At 32.8% G+C, this 16,762-nt stretch overlaps 2 protein-coding genes across 3 annotated transcripts; both read left to right on the forward strand.

The window, feature by feature from the left end:
* Positions 1 to 419: 419 nt before the first annotated feature.
* Positions 420 to 4,163, forward strand: LOC139892906 (maltose excess protein 1-like, chloroplastic). The gene is made up of 9 exons (XM_071876032.1): positions 420 to 781; positions 870 to 1,028; positions 1,267 to 1,557; positions 1,654 to 1,743; positions 2,398 to 2,499; positions 2,641 to 2,759; positions 3,002 to 3,064; positions 3,151 to 3,212; positions 3,749 to 4,163. The coding sequence occupies exons 1-9, from the start codon at positions 509 to 511 to the stop codon at positions 3,829 to 3,831; spliced, it is 1,242 nt and encodes a 413-aa protein (XP_071732133.1). The 5' UTR covers positions 420 to 508; the 3' UTR covers positions 3,832 to 4,163.
* A 6,763-nt stretch (positions 4,164 to 10,926) lies between these two features.
* On the forward strand, positions 10,927 to 16,499 carry LOC139892907 (protein PARALOG OF AIPP2-like). Of its 2 annotated transcripts, none has more exons than XM_071876034.1 (10): positions 10,927 to 10,993; positions 11,931 to 12,163; positions 12,262 to 12,347; positions 12,444 to 12,733; positions 12,829 to 13,305; positions 13,960 to 14,524; positions 14,643 to 14,873; positions 15,163 to 15,287; positions 15,406 to 15,518; positions 15,993 to 16,499. In XM_071876034.1, the coding sequence occupies exons 2-10, from the start codon at positions 12,050 to 12,052 to the stop codon at positions 16,482 to 16,484; spliced, it is 2,493 nt and encodes an 830-aa protein (XP_071732135.1). In that variant the 5' UTR covers positions 10,927 to 10,993; positions 11,931 to 12,049; the 3' UTR covers positions 16,485 to 16,499. The 2 variants fall into 2 exon arrangements, with proteins under 2 accessions (XP_071732135.1, XP_071732134.1); XM_071876033.1 differs by having other exon boundaries at positions 10,961 to 10,993; positions 11,936 to 12,163.
* The last annotated feature ends 263 nt before the right edge of the window (positions 16,500 to 16,762 follow it).

Raw genomic sequence — 16,762 nt, forward strand, 5'->3', positions numbered from 1 at the left:
ATCATCATTTACTTCACACGGCATATTACGTAACTATCGCACACGAGATACATTACGCAAAACAGCATCATTCAGCATCTCTTCAAGGTTAACAGGTTAGTCTTTCGTAAGCTAGTACCTACGACCTTATTTGGGGCCTCTTGATCGACGACCGTTATCAGAGGTGAACTTAATCACTTGGCCACCCCGCCGACATCATCATGTCGGCCAGGATTATTCACGGTAGCCGGACCGGAGAGCCACGTTCTAAGATCCTTAAAACCCTCCTTATGTATTGAGCAGACATATTGAAACCATGGTAAAAATATGCATGATCATTAACAATTTAAGCAAATTGTATCTTTTTTTGGTACATACAAAGCAACATATGCCTGAAATATAGGCAATTTTAATGATGCACACCCATATGTGCAATTTTGGACCTATTTCCAGTTCCAATTTCCTCACAACCCATCATCATCTATCACACATTTTCTCTCTCATTACACACGCATACACACTCTGACCAATGACGGTGGCCCAGGTGGCAGCCCTAGGCGGAGCTCCGCCACTTCACACGTCAGCCACCACCAAGTATTCCGGCAAGAATGCATCTTTTCTTCACCATCATCACAATTTATCAAAAAGATCACATTTTTACAATCTAAAACTATGTTTCAATAGTTCTTGTTCTTCAATTAACCCCATATTTGGAGTAAAACGACGACGTTTTACACCCAACCTATCATTAGAGTCCGATATCCCTAACCCACTTCACCAAGAAGACACTGAACTAAATGAGGTATGGATATTGCAAAAAATTTCAATCTTTATTCCATTTATTGCAATTCTGCAAGTAATTCATGTTGTTTGTGTATTGGGTTTTCAAGCAAAGTAAGAAAAATTTACAACAATGGGATTCCTTGACTGCGAAATTTGCCGGAGCTGCGAATGTGCCTTTTTTGCTGCTACAATTGCCTCAAATTGTACTTAATGCTCGTAATCTTATCGCCGGTAATGAGGCTGCCCTTTTCGCTGTTCCATGGCTGGTATATGTTCCTCTGGTTTCCTTATATTTATGGTTTGATTGATGTTTGGCATTGTAATTTTGAAAATGATTATAAATTAATTGATAATTGAAATTAATTGGTTAGTGTTTTGGCATAAATCAACTGAAAAATGAAGTTAATTGGTTACTGCAATAATCATATAATCAATATTACATTGCAAAGCCAAGTACCCGTTTTTCATTCGGTTATTTTAATTTTGAAATTCAAATGGTGGTAGGGAATGTTTACTGGACTTCTTGGAAACCTTTCGTTGCTATCGTACTTTGCAAAAAAAGGAGAAACGGAAGCGATGATAGTTCAGACGTTGGGAGTTGTATCAACGTATGCAGTCATTACTCAGCTCGCAATGGCTGGATCCATGCCCGTACCACAATTTACCGCTACATCTGTTGTGGTTGCTTGTGGTTTGCTAATTAATTTTTTGAATTATTTTAAGTTGCTTAATCACATTATTTGGAACTTTTGGGAGGATTTCATTACAATTGCTGGTCTCTCTGCCCTTCCACAAGTAATACATTTACATTTTTTTCCAATTATTTAGAAGATAATAAATATCATTATTTGAGTTTGATTTTGATTTTTTACTTTTAAATGTTTGATGCAGGTCATGTGGTCAACCTTTGTACCTTATGTTCCGAATAGTATCTTGCCCGGGATAATTTCTTTTGTGATAGCTGTGGTAGCTGTTGTTATGGTGAGTTACAACTTATCACTAATTATGTTTTTCTTAAGTTTCTAGTATTTGCAATGTAAGTAGTAAATATTAGTCTAAATTTGAAAAGTAGCAACTTATAAGAGTTTCAAAAAAGCTACCTCCCCGAATTAGCTTTATTAAGTATATGAATATTTCATTTCCTTCACAACTGAAATCCATATGTAATATGTTAATGTTAGTTCATTAGATTAAACTTTGATGTCTCTAACGGGTTAAATTTGACTTCCATATGAATATTTGACTTCTGACATGCTAAAAAGAAATTGACCCTTTAGTGGATGGGTTAAAATTGCCACATCTAGTTAGTTGCCTAAAGGTAACTTCCTCTTGTATCTTCAAATATCATAAAATCATAATCACAATCACAATCACTTTTACATAAACCCCAAAACTGGTTATTGTAACATAAATGGCAGTAATAAGTTATATACACATCCAAAGAGCCATTATGATACCAAATATTTGGCCGGAAAGTAATGCAGTATACCAATGAGTACTCCTAAATTTTTATATTATTATTATATTTTTTATGTATTATTTGTTTGAAGAACACAAAAGTATTCCGAATATCTACAAACAATTAGTCCCTAAAATATATAGCTGAATATCTGAAGTTGTATGATGAATCTGCAGGCTCGAATGGGCAAACTTCCAGAAAAGGCGACAAAGTTTGTTGGATCAGTATCTGGATGGACTGCTACACTCCTCTTTATGTGGATGCCTGTTGCACAGATGGTATCATATATTGTGCTTGTGAACTTCATGTGCTACATTTACACACACACACACACACGCGCGCGTTTATATATAATATATAATTGCAATTCATTACGCACACGTGTATATAATTATGAACGAATTTATTACACACAACAGTGGACAAACTTTTTGAACCCTGAAAACATCAAAGGTTTGTCATCTTTCTCAATGCTGCTTGCTATGATGGGAAATGGACTACTGATCCCTCGTGCACTCTTTGTCAAAGATCTCATGTGGTAAGCTTTTTTTAAAGTCATTGTTCGTTTTTTTTTTTTTTTTAATATCTCATAGATCTCACTACGATTAGATGCATGTGCTGTTACATTTTCTTTCCATAATAGTTGTTCTATGTAAAGTTTACAAAACAAATTACGATCGAATAGACGAGTGTAGCCTATGCTTCCAACTATTACTTAAACGCCATCATTATTATCGCGTAATCCTGTAGTAATTGTTTCATTTAATATGAGTGCTGCAGGTTCACTGGTTCGTGTTGGGCATCTTTCTTCTATGGATGGGGAAACCTTATATGCATGTACCTGTAAGTGATCCATAAGAGATGCAATCCTTAAGCTATAATTATTTTATTTATTGTATTATAATTTATAACGATGATTATGGATTCAGTTGTGCAAGTATCAGCAAGGAGTTCTTCTTGGCTGCAACGGTTGGCCTATTTGTTTGGACAGGTTTGTCCTTTGAATTTATTCTCTGCACACTGGTTTTACATAGCAGGCGTCTGGTTTTTGTTATTATTAGTCAGTATTATTTTAATTTTTAAGTGATTTGTACGACTTAGGGGGTGTGACGGGTGTCCGGGATCGCTTATTTGCTTAATACCATACATAAACAATTTCAAACAATCATTCTAATATAACTTGTCTTCTACGAAGTCATTTTATAAGGAAGAAACACTTAAAAATAAGCAGGTTGAGACCTACTTACTCCGTATTTTGTAAGCAGATAAGCAATTTTCAATAAGCAATCATCATATTTAGAATAGATTATCAAAGAATAAATTTAGGGTATTGAAGTAATCATACATACATTTATTGTTAATAATGAGTAGATTTTTAAATTGAAGCTACTTTATACTCGTACTTGTTATTGTAATCTCATTACTTTGGTCTTTTTTATCAGAAAATCTTGGTCCTAATCCGTTTTTGCAAACATTACTAAACGAAACGCTGATTTTGCTCGTATACTTTTATTCTTTTTGTGGCAGGATATTCGTTATGGAGCGATAGTAAGGCATATGGCCATGGTTCACCATTAACTTCTTTAAAGGTGTTACTATTTGGACCTTAGAACATTTGGACTCGGTGATGTGCTTAAAATATTGGGTGAACGTAAAAGTCGGATCATGTGTTGTTATGTCACCAAATGGCATAGTATGCACATTTTCTCTGGTTTATAGTGACGGCAATTGGTCTAGTCGAACCACAAACTCGACTGATGCGTACAAATCTTCGAAGATGAAGCATTGTTGTAGATGATGAACATTGATTCAAATAAATATTATTAATAGCATTAATACAATGTTTAGGGTCATAAGAGTATTATATGGTCATGTAAGTAAGTTGTTCGGATTGTTATTTAACATTAAACACTTTTAACTTTTTTTACAATGATAAATGTGTCTGGTTACAAAGTTTTAGTTATCTTATTATTTTATGTTTTTACACATCATATCATATTACAAGTGGTTGGAAACACGTAGCACATTAATATTACTATCAAACAATTCAAGTAAAATATTAGTTCCCGACTCATTTTAACTGTCTAGTATCAAAATTTTCACACAAATTTAAAAAAGTACGAGAATTATTAAAATTCTATTATTCTAGACTTATTAAACACGTCATCTATTAGAATTTAAAGTGGACAATGACCTCAAATGTAACACCCCTTCGAAATGTGTCGTAACGTGGCGTGTTATTAAGAGGTTAAAGTCCAGTTGACAAGAGGTTAAAGTCCAGTTGACACACTTTATATGTAACATCTTTTTTTCAAGAGAGCTGATTCGTACACCACTAGATTTTAGCCATATACCACCAACTGTGCATTAAAACATTGTACTGTACAACACTGTAATGCATATTTGGTGGTGTATGGCTAAATTTAGCGGTGTACGAATCAGCCCCCTTTTTTCAAAAGTAGCATTCATTAAAAAAAATAGAGTCTTACAAAAAGACAAGACTAGTCAAATGCAAACAAACCAAAGTTAATGAAAGTACCTAATACTTAGGGATGTCAAAATGACCTGTACCCGATGGGGAAGCCCGAAACCCGTTATAATTGAGCCGGGTCTGACCCGAGTCAGTCGGGTAATGGACCGGGTATGGGGATGGTAAAAAAATTTCCGGGTTCGGGTTCGGGTATGGTTTTGAATACAACCCCGTTTACCCGACCCGCATACCCGTATACTCGGCCCGAGGAATTTTATTTTTATGTAAAATTTTAGTATTAGTATTATATTGCTAATGTATGAAAGATTTCTCTTATTTGTTTTGAAAACGAGTATAATTTTATTCAATATAATCATATACAACAAGTTTTCGAGATGTGATATTTTATATACTTTGTTTATTTGAGTATTTTAGAAACTTTTCAATCAACTTTTTATATGTGATAATTTATAATACTTTAAACATTGAGTAGTTAAGTTATTTTTTGATATTTTGATGTGGTAACTTATTGAAAAATAGAAATATAATGACTAATCGGGTATACCCGTTTACCCGTGGAGAAACCCGAAACCCGATAGTATGTAAGAAAATGGGGACCCGATGAATTTCGAGCCGGGTTTAGGGCGTGGTTTCTTAATCGGGTTCGGGTCCGGAATTACCTAAACCGACCCAAAACCCGACCCGATGTTATCCCTAGTAATAATAAAGTAAATAATGAATGCTAAGATAATAGTTTAAACTCCAATGATGCCATGCTTGACCTTTAAACCAGTCTCTTTTTGCATAAGCGTTAGCTAAAGCTAATTACCTGAGAATATCATGCTAAAAAGTCAACACAATGATTGAGTGAATTCATATGTTTAATTTCATAAGTAAATGCATAGACCACGAGATTCAGTTGTTTATAAACAATTGCAAAATAGTGTATATAACATGAGCACTCGAACTACGACGCTTAACACCGCGCATGGTATCCCACGCTTCTTCCTTTTACTCATAGTTTAGCTTTGTGTACATAGTTTTACGGAGTAACAAACACCTCCAGTTGGCGGGGTGGGGTTGTCAAACCTCGATAGATCTACCTTTGTGATTCGCGCATAATTAACGTATTCAAGCTATATGCATGGTTTTCTACTCATGCATATCAAGTTTTAGTTACTCGTGTCTAGTTGTAAAACAGTAAAATGCATGTATTCTCATCCCATAGTCTAAAACAGTTAAAAAGTATAAAAAGTTAGGACTATGAACTTACCTTAAGAGCACATCAAATCCAAATATGTGTTACGAAATTAGTAACAAAGTCCGAAACAATTAACCCAGTAGTAGGGTTTGGTCAATGGATCATCATCATCATCATCATCATAGCTATTATTGTTCATATGTTATAAGTTAATCAATAGTATGTGTGTTTAACCATTTTAATAATTGATACAACTCGTGTAACAAATTTCAAAGCTATCAAGCAAACCAAGATAAACAGCAAGATGACTGGAGCCAGGATCCTTTTGATCAAGACTAAGTCATGACTGTTCGAAAAATCCAACAAACCTTATCCCATAATAATCAATCATAGACATCATCTACTTAATCGTAAGTAGCGATGAAATTTATTGAATTATAAGTTATCCGTGTTATATATATCTACATGTATATGATATCTTATATAATATACGTTATACGTGTTTATACATATTCATTCATATATATATATATATATATATATATATATATATATATATATATATATATATATATATATATATATATATATATATATATAGGGGCAGGATCAATGGGGAAGTAACCAATCGGGGGGAAGCAAAATTTTTCTTTTTTTGTTTTTTTGGAATTTTTTTTTCCGGCATCAAGATCACACGAAAATATGAACATTTAGAAGAGACACTTCGTGATGAATGTTATTATTTATGCGGGAAAACGATCGACAAAAATAACATTCAAGATAATATTGTTCGTGAAGAATATGAACGTTTTTTTCTTCATGTTTTGTGAAGTAAAATTTAGCCCGATTTAGAGTTTAGGGTTTAGGGTTTAGTGTTTAGGGTTTGGTGTTTTGGGTTTATTCCATAAACCCAAAACACCAAACCCTAAACCCTAAACCCTAAACTCTAAACCGTTCGTGTTAAAAACTCAATCTAAATCCTAAACCCTAAACCCTAAATTTCTAAACCCTAATATCTAAACCCTATACACCCTAATATCTAAACCTTAATATCTAAACCCCAATAGCTAAAACCTCAATATACGCTCGAAAAACACGATAATTGTTATATATTATTACTTCTTCGAGCGTTTTCCCGCCAAAATAAAAACATTTATCACAAAGTGTCTCTACTAAATGTTCATATTTTCATCTCATCTATAATGTTCGTGAACAAAGTTTTTTAAAAAAAAAAAAAAAAAAAAGTTTTTGCTTCCCCCCGCTTCCCCCCGATTGGTTACTTCCCTCTTGATTAGGGATGACAATGGCCACCCGATCCAGCGGATATCCATCCGATCCACCCGATTTGTGATGGATATGGATAATCTAAATGGATATGGATATGGATACGGATATGGACGAACTTAAATGCATATGGATATGGATATGGATACGGATGAAAATTTTCATCCATGAATATATCCATTATCACCCGAAATGCATATATAAATACATAAATATAGATATATGCAAACAAATTTACTATTACAAATGTATTTACCATTGCACATACATTCTGCTTGCAACTATATAATGAATTAATTATGATATATTACAACAAAACACGTATATTTAATAAAATAAGCATACAATTTACACATTTAATTTATCATAGTCTATGTTTATTAGTAAATTTAACAAATTATGTTATATCTTTAACAAAAAATAACACGTTCTTGAATATTCAATGGATATCCATTAACCCTCTTTATCCATTGGATATGGATATGGATGGATGAACTGAAATTAAATGGATATGGATATGGATGAACAAAAACTAAATAGATATGGATATGGCATCACCCGATCCATATCCGATCCATTGCCATTCCTACTCTTGATCCTACCACTATATATATATATATATATATATATATATATATATATATATATATATATATATATATATATATATATATATATATATATATAGGGTGAGGATCCATAGAGAACCAAATGTAGTAGAGAACCGATGGAACTCGTGCAGATTGAGTCAATCTGCGTATTTTTTTTTTTTTTTGCAGATTTATTTTCCTGTGCAGATTGACTTTTTTTTTTTGCAGATTGACCTTTTTTTATAGTTTTTTTTTTGCAGATTGACTTTTTTTCTGTGCAGATTGACTTTTTTTGTGTGCAGATTGAGTCAATCTGCGTTTTTCTTTTGCAGTTTTTTTTTTTTTTTTTTTTTGCAGATCGACTTTTTTTTCTATGCAGATTGACTTTTTTTGTGTGCAGATTGAGTCAATCTGCGCGCAAATTGACTTTTTTTGCAGTTTTTTTTTTGCAGACTGATTTTTTTTCTGTGCAAATTGACTGTTTTTTTTTCAGATTTTTTTCCCCCATAGATTGAAGCTCAATCTCCACATAGATTGAAGTTCAATCTATGAGTTCTTTGAGTTCTCTACATACTCTAGTTCTCTAGGGATCCTTTCAGTATATGTATGTATATATATATATATATATATATATATATATATATATATATATATATATATATATATATAGGGGCATGATCAATGGGTAAGTAACCAATCGGGGGAAGCAAATTTTTTTTTTAGTTTTTTTAAATTTTTTTTTTCCCGGCATCAAGATCACACGAAAATATGAACATTCAGAAGAGACAATTCGTGATGAATGTTATTATTTAGGCGAAAAAACGATCAACAAAAATAACATTCAAGATAATATTGTTCATGAATAATATGAACGTTTTTTTTCTTCATGTTTTGTGAAGTAAAATTTAGCCCGATTTAGAGTTTAGGGTTTATTCCATAAACCCAAAACACCAAACCCTAAACCCTAAACCTTAAACCCTAAACTCTAAACCGTTCGTGTTAAAAACTCAATATAAATCCTAAACCCTAAATTTCTAAACCCTAATATCTAAACCCTATAAACCCTAATATCTAAACCCTAATATCTAAACCCCAATAGCTAAAACCTCAAAATACGCTCGAAAAATACGATAATTGTTATATATTACTTCTTCGAGCGTTTTCCCGTCAAAATAAAAACATTTATCACAAAGTGTCTCTACTAAATGTTCATATTTTCATCTCATCTATAATGTTCGTGAACAAAGTTTTTTCAAGAAAAGAAAAAAAAAAGTTTTTGCTTCCCCCGAATGGTTACTTCCCTCTTGATCCTACCACTATATATATATATATATATATATATATATATATATATATATATATATATATATATATATATATATATATATATATATATATATATATATATATATATCATATATCATAAGCTTAATAAAAGAATCTTAAGTATGTATATAGTAATAAAAATAATATGTTATATTACTACGTGCCATCTTAATTATAGAGTAACATATATTATAATATATTACTTGTTTTATGTGTTACTATATATATAAAAGTAGTATTTTTATCCACGGCTCGTTATACATATGTATATATAAATATTTTCATTTATATATATTAATTATATAATATTTATAATCGTTTTAAGTGTATAATATTAAGACGTATTATAATTATAATAATAATAATATATAGTTTCAATAATAAACCTAATTAAACCTTATTCATATATATACACCGATACACGTATGCATCCACATGCATGAATGCATGATTTTACCGGTTAAATAATATATCGAATTCTATTATGTAACTTAGCCAACTTATAATACTTAACAAACTTTAATTATAATCTTAACCTTCTTTTATTTATTTTAACCAATTCATAATATTTATACAATCTATTATTTATTATTTATATTCTTTATAATATTGTAGTAAGTGTATAAAATAATAACTCGGAAGCTTGAATAAAGGTTTGTACCTTCGAACGAGTAAGACAAGTGATCGAGTGGAGTTGGGGTGGTCGGTACTTGAAAGAAACACCGCAGCAACAGCAACAGCGAATCAAAAACAATTTTACATATCCATTACAAAATAATTAATAGCAACACAAATTAACAATACCTAACAGCCTGTACAAAATTAGCAAGCATTTAAAAACAAAGAAAGCTAGCATATAACCCTAGATATCGAATTTGACATACTTGAGAATCAAAAAGTAAAAGATAAAACCTAGTTCAAAGCCTTTTACCCATTTCTTGTTCTCAAATTACAAATCAAAATTAAGAACTCGTGACTTGTTCTCTAATCACAAATCAAATTAAAATCCACTTCAAATTAACATCATTTTGTTACCTCGGATTTGGTTGGTTATGATTCTCAATTGAACATTTCGCAACCTCATATCTGGAAATTTGAAGATCTACTCCAAGATTAAGGAATTTAAATTTTAAAATTTGTTTAGGTATTTATTAACATCATTTCGATTTCTTTATTTATGAACCACCTAATCATCGATGCCTGTCGCCGGCCACCACGAACGACCCATTATCGTGCCCAGCTGCAACCACCATCGTCGTCCATGTGGCAATCGTCTGGTGCATTTAATCGAATCATTCATGTACAATAGCGTAATTTTATGTTTGATTTTGGGTTTGATATTGGGTTGGTGATATTTATATATAATGGGTCCTTGTAAAAAATGCTTGTGAATGTTGTTTAATTTTGGGTGTGCTACTGGGTTTGTGTTTGATTTTGGTTTGTAATTTGGATTTTTTAATTTAGTTTCAACGTTTTTATGGTATAGTTTTTTGAATGGTGTTTGATTTTTCATTTGGTTGTTGTCTCATATCTAAGAAAAAAATAATGGAAAGAAAAGTTTGTTAGTGAATAATATATATGTGTACAATGACATAAATACCCTCACATGCTTTGCACATGACTATGTTTTAACATATTTAATTAACAATGTTAGTGAATTGGACTATTCTTGCTTCACTTGAATAATACATGTACTATTCACACTCAATGTTAATACTTTGGTTAACCATGCAATATGGTACAAACCACATTACTATTCGCTCAATTTTCTCTTATTAGAAGTCAAAAAATATAAAATATTTTCTGGAAACAATTGTTTATAAAGCAAAATATTCAAATGTTTTGAGTGGTGATTTGGTGCCCTAACCCTAGCCCTAAATTCATCCCCCTTTCACAAATCTGTAAGAATTCTTTTATTTCAAGTTTCACTGTCATTTATTTATTTCTTTTACGAGTCTATACCGTTTTTATTCATCCTTTTTTGACTCTTCATAATCAACGACGGTATGCGAATGTACATATTGATACAATCATACAATCACTTAAAAATAATTAAATTTTTCAAGGTATATGTTTGATCGATCGTATGTTGATGATTAAACCTAATAAGGAGCGATTATTTGAAAAGGTGTAGAATGTTAATGGGATCATTTTTATGTATTTTTGTATCAATTGCATATACTTGTACTTATGTCTAGGGTTATTGTTGTTCATTGTTTGAACTGTGCATTTTATTTGACATAATTGTATTAACATCATTGCCTTTGTGCTTAATTAGTTGATGGTATACTGAAAAATGAAATTGTTTTGAAATCATATAGTTATGCTTGATGTGGTTCTACTGATTATCTGTGTTTAGTTTGCTACTGCATGAAACGATGCTTGTATTGCTTTGGTACATTTCATTGGGTTGTAGGCTTGTAGCCTTGTAGGGATTCTCGTTTACTTGGTTGAACATTTACTAGATAATCGATTAAGCTTATAATTGAAAACTTGCTAAAACTGATTTGTTCTAGTCTCGAGTACAATTTGTATGAATTCTTGATGGATTTTTTAAAACTCGTATGTAGCAGCACTCGATAACTAGCTAAATAGTGTGTTTATGATCTGATGTACTTAAATGGTCTTGTACGTGATATCACAGTTCAACTAGTAGATATTTTACTTGGCTCTTGCAGCATGTATTTGTAGTTGCAAAGCTTAGTATTTAGCACAAGGCAATGAAGATTGAAGATTAGTATGAGTAATCTAGTTCTTATTTGGTTTATCTGGTCTTAATTTATATTCTTTGTGATGGCAATAACTGGTTCATGTTTTTTTTGGTGTTCTTGATACAAGTTTAGGTGCCTTTTAAGTTGATAAAGGAGATTAAAGGATTTTCAGTTATCATTAGATAAATTTGAAAACAGAGTCTCTAAAGTGTGATGTGTGTGCTGCCTTATGTCAAGTGAGATCAAATGGAAAAGGCTGATGAAAGTCTAGAAGAAGAGAATACTGGAAATGAAAGTGAAACGTCTCTGCAAAACGATAATGCTGATGACAGTGATGAATCAGATGTTTTGGAGCTAGATGTGAGTTGTCAAAACATTTTCATTTCATTAGTATCAAATGTTAATATGCATGTTTTCTAATTAATCACCTTGTAACGTTGCTAATTGTGTGTTATTAGGTTGAAGTGTGTGATATATGTGGAGATGCAGGCCGGGAGGATTTGCTTGCTATATGTTGTAAGTGCCCTGATGGTGCTGAACACATGTAAGGCTATTTATTACATCATGGTAAACATTTCTGAGTTTTTGTATTAATAAATAACAATTAACTAGAGACTGCTCATTTCTTTTGGTTTGTCAGATATTGTATGAGAGTGCCCCTGGATGAACATCCTGGAGGTAATTGGGTATGTGAGATGTGCAGATTAGATGAAGTTAATAATAATACCTTAAACACAAACAGACAAAAGTTTAGTACAGACACTCGTGCTGAAAAAGACCAATCTTCTGATCCAACGGTTGTAAAAGTATCTGGAAAAAGACGTGCAGAAGAATTAGAGTCTTCATCATCTTTCAAAAAGCAGGCTCTCGAGACAATCACAGAGTCAACAAAAGCTGTTGACTCTGGTCCACGATCACAATCTTTGAAAGGTATAGCTATTCTTTTTATTTTTTATTTTTTATTTTTTTTAAGTTTGTATGTGATGTTCTCTTAGTATTGTAGTTTACTAATATTTTTTGTTCAGGTGCTTTATTCAAGTCCAATTCATTCAGTTTCCCAAATGGAAGGTCTAAACCTAAACTTGTAGATGAAGCTGTTCTTCAAAGACAGATATCGACCAAAGAACGATCTTCTCATGAAGGTAGAGAGATGGGAAAATCTATGTTGTTTAGATCTGCAAACTTGGGGCGTTTTGGTTCAAACGGTTCCAAAGTTAAGATGTTATCTCCTAATTCCCTTCAAGTTCAAGATTTCAAAAGTCTTAAAAACAAAAAAGAAAGGACCTTTGAAAGGACTAATTCAGTTAAATCAAGTACTCTCAGCTCTTCAACTTTGGCTTCAAAGAATGATAGATTGCTAGATACTCATGGTGAATGTAATCCGGTTTCTTCGAGTTCCAACTCTGAAGCCAAGTTTTTAAAGGGTGACAGTAAATTGATTTCAGGACTAAAGTCAACTAATCGTCCTTCCAATATAGGTGCAGAAGTTTCTGTTTCTCAAGGTATGATATTTTTTATGTCTCAGCTATGTTTTTTATGTTTTGTATGTTTTTTGGCTGTGTTGTCCAGCCTCTTGATAGGCTTGGTTGTGCTTGGCTTTAGGGCTCTCCTAAAGTAGTTGTGCTTCATTGTTTTTGTAACATAATCTTTTATTATTCTTTAATAAAAGTTCATCGGGGTAACCCTTTACCCAAAAAAAAGGTATGATATTTTCCTTCCAATAGGACGGTGCAAATTATAACATTTATTTGGTTGGTCTAGACATGGTAATCTTGAGCCTATTGTTTATGTGTCGGTCAATTTGGACTACTTTTTTATCTCTAATGGGTCAAGCTTGCAAATTATGAAAACTAGCTAAACGGGGGATGAGTCAAAGTTCCCTAAAAATATATTGTTAATGTATATTTTCTCCTAGGTCATTTTGGATGGATATAATTTCTGTAAACATTTTTGCAGTTGTTACTCTTAAGTCATTTTGGATGAATATAATTTTTGTGAACATATTTATGGAACTTATTATTTGTATAATATTACCTTTTTAAGTGTTTCACGTCAACCTGTTTTGATGTGTTACCCAGCCCACCCTTTTTGCCAGCTTTAGTTACACTTGTACCTAAAATAACATGCCTTTTGCTCTGCTTCATCTTGTGTATTAGGTCCAGTTAACAATGCCAGTGAACAAAAGTCTAGCTCCTCTAAGGAAGACAATTTATCAAAACTGGCTATATCTAAAGAATCAACAAATCATGCTGATGAACCCAAGGAAAATAGTAGTAGTCTCCTAGGACAAGGGTTAACCCCAGTCACATCTGGTGGTTCTTGCCAAAATAATAAACCGACTGGTCATTCTGCACAACGATCTTTCAGTAAAAATGCGCCGGCTATTAGAAATTCAAAGGATGTGAAAAACAGCAATAACAGTTTAAAGGATGCAATTGAAGCAGCGTTGCTTAAAAAGCCCGGAATATTTCCGAAGAATAAAGTTTCTGGTCAATCTGATGAATCAGCTGTTTCAACCATGAATAATGTAACTGGTGATCGCTTACCACATTCACAGAGTGCAGGGTATTTTACTTCGTCTGAGGTCTCAACTGAATGGCAAGGACAAATATTACGAAAGTCCAATGTTGACCATTCTAAGCAGTCGAACGGTAGCCATGTAAAACAGTCTGTGATACTCTCAAAGATGAAAGCTATTCCTGACCATGAATGCATCTGGCAGTATGGTCTCTTCTTGTATTAAGTACTTTGATCATTTTTATGTGTAATAAAATTTTAAAAATGTTCTTACACTTTTTTTTTATTTTTATCCTGACCTTTTGCTTTATTATACATATAGAGGAGGTTTTGAGATCAATCGAAGTGGCAAAGCAGCTGAATATTGGGATGGGTTACAAGCTCATCTCTCAACGTGTGCTTCATCTAGAGTCTTTGATACTGTGAACAACCTACCCTGCAAAATTCTGCTAAATGGGGTATCACGCATTAGTGCTTGGCCATCACAATTTGAAAAGAGTGGAGTAAAAGAGGACAACGTTGCAATATATTTCTTTGCTAAAGATGTTGAGAGGTAAAAACCGATTTTAAATCAGAAGTTGAATTTAAAATCGATTTGTTATATGATTATTTTGGTTAAATTATGATTTTTGAGTTTTTTGGTTTTAACCGAACCGATTTCGAATTCGGTTTTTGGTTTGGTTTCGGTTTTGGTTTTCGGTTTTGCCTCCAAAACTTTCAAAACCAAACAAACCGAACCGAATAAACTGAGGAAACCAAAAACCAAACAGTTGAACACACCTTTTGTCTCTTTGATACTACTTTATAATTTATGATTGATGTTTTTCTATGATGTGAAACAGTTATGAAAAAACCTACCAAGTTTTGCTGGATGATATGATTAGAGGTGATTTAGCTCTTATTGGAAGTGTCAATGGGGTTGAACTCCTGATATTCCCTTCCAATCAGCTTCCGGAAAAATCCAGTCGTAAGAGGACACTCCTTTTATAACAAATACCTATACATGTGTATATACATAATTCTACGTGCATACTTATACCCAATATATGTGACTGTGACCTAGTTTTTCCATTTTTTGTTTACAGGTTGGAATATGGTTTTCTTTCTTTGGGGTGTGTTCAGAGGGAAGAAGATGAAATCACAAGTTCCTAAAATATCAACGTCGGAGGATGCGTGTTTACATGGATCCATGGACAAGGTATTATTATTTCTATGACCATATGTATATATTAAACATTAGTCCTTCTATGATAGATACAATCATACAAATGGTGTCAGTATCTAATTATCGTAGTGTTTAATAAATATATTGGATACTTAATCTCCAGAATTTATCCAGTTTATAACACTAGAATTAGGCTTGCAAGAAGTCAAACCATCTCTTCATGAACATAATGGCAGTACACTCTACTTTGTTTAGTACCTTAAAAACATCTCATTCTTGGTGCGCATTAAACAATATGTAGTCACATCCAATTCGTGTTCAGACACTTGCTCAAAGTTGGCCAACACGTTGCCTAGGTCCTACTTTCTAAGGCTATTGAGCTGTCCCCATGAAATAAACATAGAAATTGGTGGGCCCTTATAAGTTATAATGTCTCACATGTTGCAATATTTTGTAACCTAAATGTACAGATGACCTCATCTTGAAACTCTTTTTTTCCCGCCACAGGAGGGAAGTGTTAATGTAGCTCCAGCTGTTACGGATAAAAATGCATCAGCGCCAAATAGAAGTAACAGCCAAGATATACCGACGTCTAATAAAAAAGTTGAAATTGAACCCAAAACGCGTGCATTCATTGACCTTTCTGAAGATGATGACATTACCACAACGAATCATATAAACACATGGCGTGATGTGAGTGGTCAAATGGCTGAAGAAGGAAATGTTAGGAAGAAGAAGCAAAAGAGTGACATGTTTGGACAAAATAGTAAATCAGAAAACGTTTTCCATGCAAGTGAGCCAAACGAGACAAATTTGTCGTTGCAGCCCCCAAAAGTGAAGCTTGCTTTGGATTTGAATGAAGATATACCATGTTTAGTTGAAGAGACGGAAGATATAAAATTGACGAAAGAGGATAAGGAGCGTGATGTGGCATCTTCTCCATCACTGTCTTCTGCGTTTTCACCTCCGGATAATATGGTTTTGTTTAGAGACATGTAGGCTAGTAATGATGATATAGAGGGTTTTGTCAATAGTGGTTTCATGTCGGCCAATTTTGAGAAGTTAATTTTTTTTTTTTATAGTTTTTGTTTACTATCTCATGAAATGAGGTTTTGTCTAATTTCTATAGCTATAGCTAAGAGAAAATTGAATTGGATGGATGTTATCTGATACTCATAGCGCAAAGGTTCCCGGAAGAGAAAAGACGAGGGTTTGGGGACAACGACTAGCACTGTTGCTTGTTCATCGATGTATATTGCATATATGTACGTCGATCA

This window comes from Rutidosis leptorrhynchoides, chromosome 2, assembly GCF_046630445.1.
Source record: "Rutidosis leptorrhynchoides isolate AG116_Rl617_1_P2 chromosome 2, CSIRO_AGI_Rlap_v1, whole genome shotgun sequence".
Classification (NCBI taxonomy): Eukaryota; Viridiplantae; Streptophyta; class Magnoliopsida; order Asterales; family Asteraceae; genus Rutidosis; species Rutidosis leptorrhynchoides.

Bases quoted from the DNA above. Each gene is read 5' to 3' on its own strand.
- LOC139892906 (XM_071876032.1), top strand. From the start codon at position 509: ATGACGGTGGCCCAGGTGGCAGCCCTAGGCGGAGCTCCGCCACTTCAC. The intron at 782-869 runs GTATGGATATTG...TGGGTTTTCAAG, and splicing joins AAGACACTGAACTAAATGAG to CAAAGTAAGAAAAATTTACA. The intron at 2,500-2,640 runs GTATCATATATT...TACACACAACAG, and splicing joins GGATGCCTGTTGCACAGATG to TGGACAAACTTTTTGAACCC.
- LOC139892907 (XM_071876034.1), top strand. From the start codon at position 12,050: ATGGAAAAGGCTGATGAAAGTCTAGAAGAAGAGAATACTGGAAATGAA. The intron at 12,164-12,261 runs GTGAGTTGTCAA...GTGTGTTATTAG, and splicing joins CAGATGTTTTGGAGCTAGAT to GTTGAAGTGTGTGATATATG. The intron at 15,288-15,405 runs GTAAGAGGACAC...TTTTGTTTACAG, and splicing joins GCTTCCGGAAAAATCCAGTC to GTTGGAATATGGTTTTCTTT.